Source organism: Chelonus insularis, unplaced genomic scaffold, assembly GCF_013357705.1.
Source record: "Chelonus insularis isolate UGA/USDA-ARS -01 unplaced genomic scaffold, ASM1335770v1 contig_76_pilon, whole genome shotgun sequence".
In the NCBI taxonomy this organism is placed as follows: Eukaryota; Metazoa; Arthropoda; class Insecta; order Hymenoptera; family Braconidae; genus Chelonus; species Chelonus insularis.
Genome location: NW_023276741.1, coordinates 1,206,685 through 1,210,560, shown reverse-complemented (window position 1 = coordinate 1,210,560; position 3,876 = coordinate 1,206,685). Strand labels below are relative to the sequence as shown.

General features: G+C 31.8%; 1 protein-coding gene across 1 annotated transcript; it reads right to left on the bottom strand.

Annotated features, from left to right (window-relative positions):
* Positions 1-1,053: 1,053 nt before the first annotated feature.
* On the bottom strand, positions 1,054-1,943 carry LOC118071249 (uncharacterized). The gene has a single exon (NM_001414593.1). It carries the CDS (start codon positions 1,908-1,910, stop codon positions 1,149-1,151), a length of 762 nt encoding a protein of 253 aa, NP_001401522.1. The 5' UTR covers positions 1,911-1,943; the 3' UTR covers positions 1,054-1,148.
* Between the last annotated feature and the right edge of the window lie 1,933 nt (positions 1,944-3,876).

Sequence of the window (3,876 nt, the reverse complement as noted above, 5' to 3'; positions counted from 1 at the left end):
CGTCTGAAATTAAACAGCATGTGTCTAACAAATCTTTTTGCCGTATTTGTAATTTTAGGTACCCAAAAAAAAATTTTTTTAAAAGCTAATACAATTATTATACAGTATCTTACTGCCACGCGGTACATATCAGTGGTCATCCAATCAATCATTAATAGCCATGTTGTGGTTAATATTCCGAGAGAAGAGACGCGGTCACATTATAGGTCATGAAGACATCAACAACGACGTTGGTCAGACCTATCGTTGACCTATTTATTTATCCAATCGTACCAACTTCCAAAGCCTAATAAACGATAATTCTTATTATAGTCACTTAATTGACTAAAAATAAGTGTCAATTTTAACTTACGAAGATATTGTCACGATTCTTTTCGTTCTCGTCTATGTTTATGAGCCATTTTCAGTTATTCAATCAAAAATTTTTTTTCTTGAGTCAATCTGTGAAGTTTGTGACATTTAGAATAGCCGAAATCATTCAGTTATTCATTCTATCATTCATTCAAAAAATACTTCGAGAGAATTTATAGTAAACTAAATCAATTTACTTTGCATGCTGGACCAACGCCACGTGCACAATCTTATTTTTGCTTAACTTGAAAAGCGTGTTGAGCTCGAGTGGAAGGTCAATGATACACTAACTAAAGCTTTTTTTTAGACATTCAAGTGAAGATTGAGTGATTTTTATTACTTTTTATTCCGTTTGGGTGACATTTATTTAGTCTCTGGTAACTACAACTTGTGAAGTGTATATCTTGTTTATTGATAATGCTGAAAAATAAAAATAATTATACTTATGTAAACCTGACTCGTCCATAGCTCTTTTTCGGGAAACTTATTTCAATCGTGACCAGCGAGGTTCATTCAAGTTGATATTTTGCCAACATATTGTTTATTTGCTTTATGTGAGGTTAAAAAACTGAATATAATAACTGCATCTCATGATTAGGTAATTTGTTGTGAAGGGTTATTTTGTAAAACCATATCTCTTACGATATAAATAAGACTTAATGATATAGATATACACCAATATCACAAGCGATAACGTTCACGAAAAATGAAGAAAAGAAGTTGCTGTTGCAACTACTGTCATTGATTAGTATCAATAATTAATGACATCTTGGAATGATAAAATAATAGAATTACTGTCACTTATTGTCAGACTGTGTCAACTTGCGATCATCAGGATTATTGGTAGAGCTTTTTGTTTTTGAATCTGAAGTAGTTACAAAAGAAATGTTATTTATTCTTTTGATGTTGAACCTCTTTATAAAATCATGAAGTTGACATTGTGACCATAGAACAGGTTGGGAATAAGTTACTGCATACATTATAAAAGATTCTAAAAATATTGATTCGTCATGTTTACTATAATTTGTGATCGTTTCGGCATATTGCATAGCATTTTGAATGCTTACTTTCATTGTATATCGAACACCGTAATATAAAATACCTTTGTCGAAGTACCTCCAGTGACCGTGACCAGCGTATTCAAAATCGTCGATCGATAATTTTGACTCGTCCATCATCGTCCATTCACTATGATCAATACTATCAATATAATATTGAACGCAAAATTTGTCATCTGGTGTACGAGTACATTCTTTAATGTGCCACAATTCATAAACGATGCAGCGACTTTCATAAAATGACTCCGCTAAACTATCAAATCGAATAAATAAAACATCATTGTTAGATCTATTAATATACACACAAACTTTTCGATCAACGTGACCATGTTTTAATAATTCTTGAGTATGAGCATTGAGCGGACTACTATAGATGTAATGTGCATATCCACTATTTTGTATAGTACAATACTTCATATCATCTATCATATTAATTCCTCGTAAATTAGTTAATTCAATGTACTTAAGTTGAGTACTCGTGCTATCGATAAAAATACTCATTTTTCAGTATTATTCGAGTGGAACAAATGTAAATGATAGTATTACTACTAATGATACATTTCTTTTATTCTTTTTATGCATTTATATTATAAAGTGAGTATACTTCCAAGGTTTCAAGGATTTCGTTTAAATTTAATCCTTTTTTATCACATTGCTAAAGATTTATGTAAATCATAGTTATGTTCAAATAGACAGTGTTAATGTAGTTATTCAGACAAAAACTTTATCCCAGAATATCTGTAAAAATCGACGCCAAGTTTACATGACTTTTAATAACAATACTTCCATTCTAACCTCCTCTGGAAGAATACCCTGTATATTCTTAATCGACTCAGAATAAAAAACTAAGTCGATCAAGAATATTTTTTTTTACATTTTAGGCCGGGCCCACAGCACCACAATTTTTTAAAGTTTGCAGAAATCTAAAAAAAGGTAGAGGACTTTTCGTTTGTAAAAGTAGTCATCAATAACATTATAAAAAAAAAAAGAATTTGGAATTTTAAAAATTTGCAACTTTGAAGACATTCTTTGCGAAAACTATAATAGATGCGAAAAAATGTTCCATACAAAAGTTGTAGATTATCATAACATCTACAGTTGTAGATTATCTGATGTTGTAGAGTATCTTGTTATCTCCAACTTTTGTCAAAAACGTTTTTCGATATCTATCACACTGTTCGCTAAAATGTGAAAAAAGAGCTTTCAGAGCAAGTTTACTTTTTTTTTACCCTGACACTGTATTCACAACCTCTCAAAAACTATCCGTACTTAAAGCTAGTATGCCTAGAAATATTTCAGCCAAGTTTGACTGAGGTTGAACAATTCCCATTTCACGTTTAACTTGACTGGATTGTAAGGCGAAGGTAATCTGTGTTCTTTTGTGGGTGGGTGGCGACCTCTGTCTATCCCAAAAGACAGCTTAGATACTTAGTACCTTTACTTCTTGGGAGACTTCCCCCCTGTTACAAAACCTGCTTACCGATCACCGATGCTTGCCTGTGCAAGTACAACGGGATGCTCCACATCACCATCTGTTGACATCGGCATTCCGGAGGAACAATGGTAGCTAATTTGCTGAAAAAGGAGAATTACCATCGATCGATTGCAGCGATTCTTAAAATATGAGTGACATAATTCCGAAAAAATTCCAATGGCTACGTTACGACTGATTTTTTATTCAATTTATTGAATTAATAGGAAAAAAAATTCTATAATTAATTTTAAAAAAACCATAATTTATACGTAATCTGACTTTGATGGGCTGGCAGAAAACTATGAAATGAATTATAGGCAAACGATAATTAGAAATTAATGTGGATTGTATTTTCTAGAAGTGTTGGATACTAAAACAGTCGGAGCTGTTGAACGGGTATAAATCAATCAGCTAACACTATTCAACAATAACAATTGATAAGTAATTAACAACTAAATAACAAGTGATAAATAAGACAATAACAGAATCGGTCTGGTAGTAGTATCACATGAGTTCACTGAAACTAACAAAAAAACCTAGCGAGGTGCTCACCGTCGATTCAGCTGAGGCTTCTATAAAATAATCTCCGTCGGAAATGATGAACTACTTGTTTTTTGTTTTGCGGAAAAAAGTTTGAAAGGGGTAGAAATCACTCTGAACGTTGACACACCATAAAGGTGATTTTTAATTTTCACATAATTCTGATCGAAATTTCCCAAAACGACCTCATATGTTAAAATCAACATAAAAAATGATGAAAAATATTTATATTTACATGTTTTAAGAAAATCTTAACTTGTGAATTATCCTAAACGTTTAAGGAAAGGGATGATTGTGTCGGAACAGAGCAAACGGAAGTCAGGTTTTATAAAAAATATAATATCTTTATTTTCAGCACTAGCAGGTACACAATATACACTAAACAACTTTTGTCACTAAAATAAAAGAAATGAATGTCTTTAGAAATCACTGAATGTCAACGTAATTATTGAA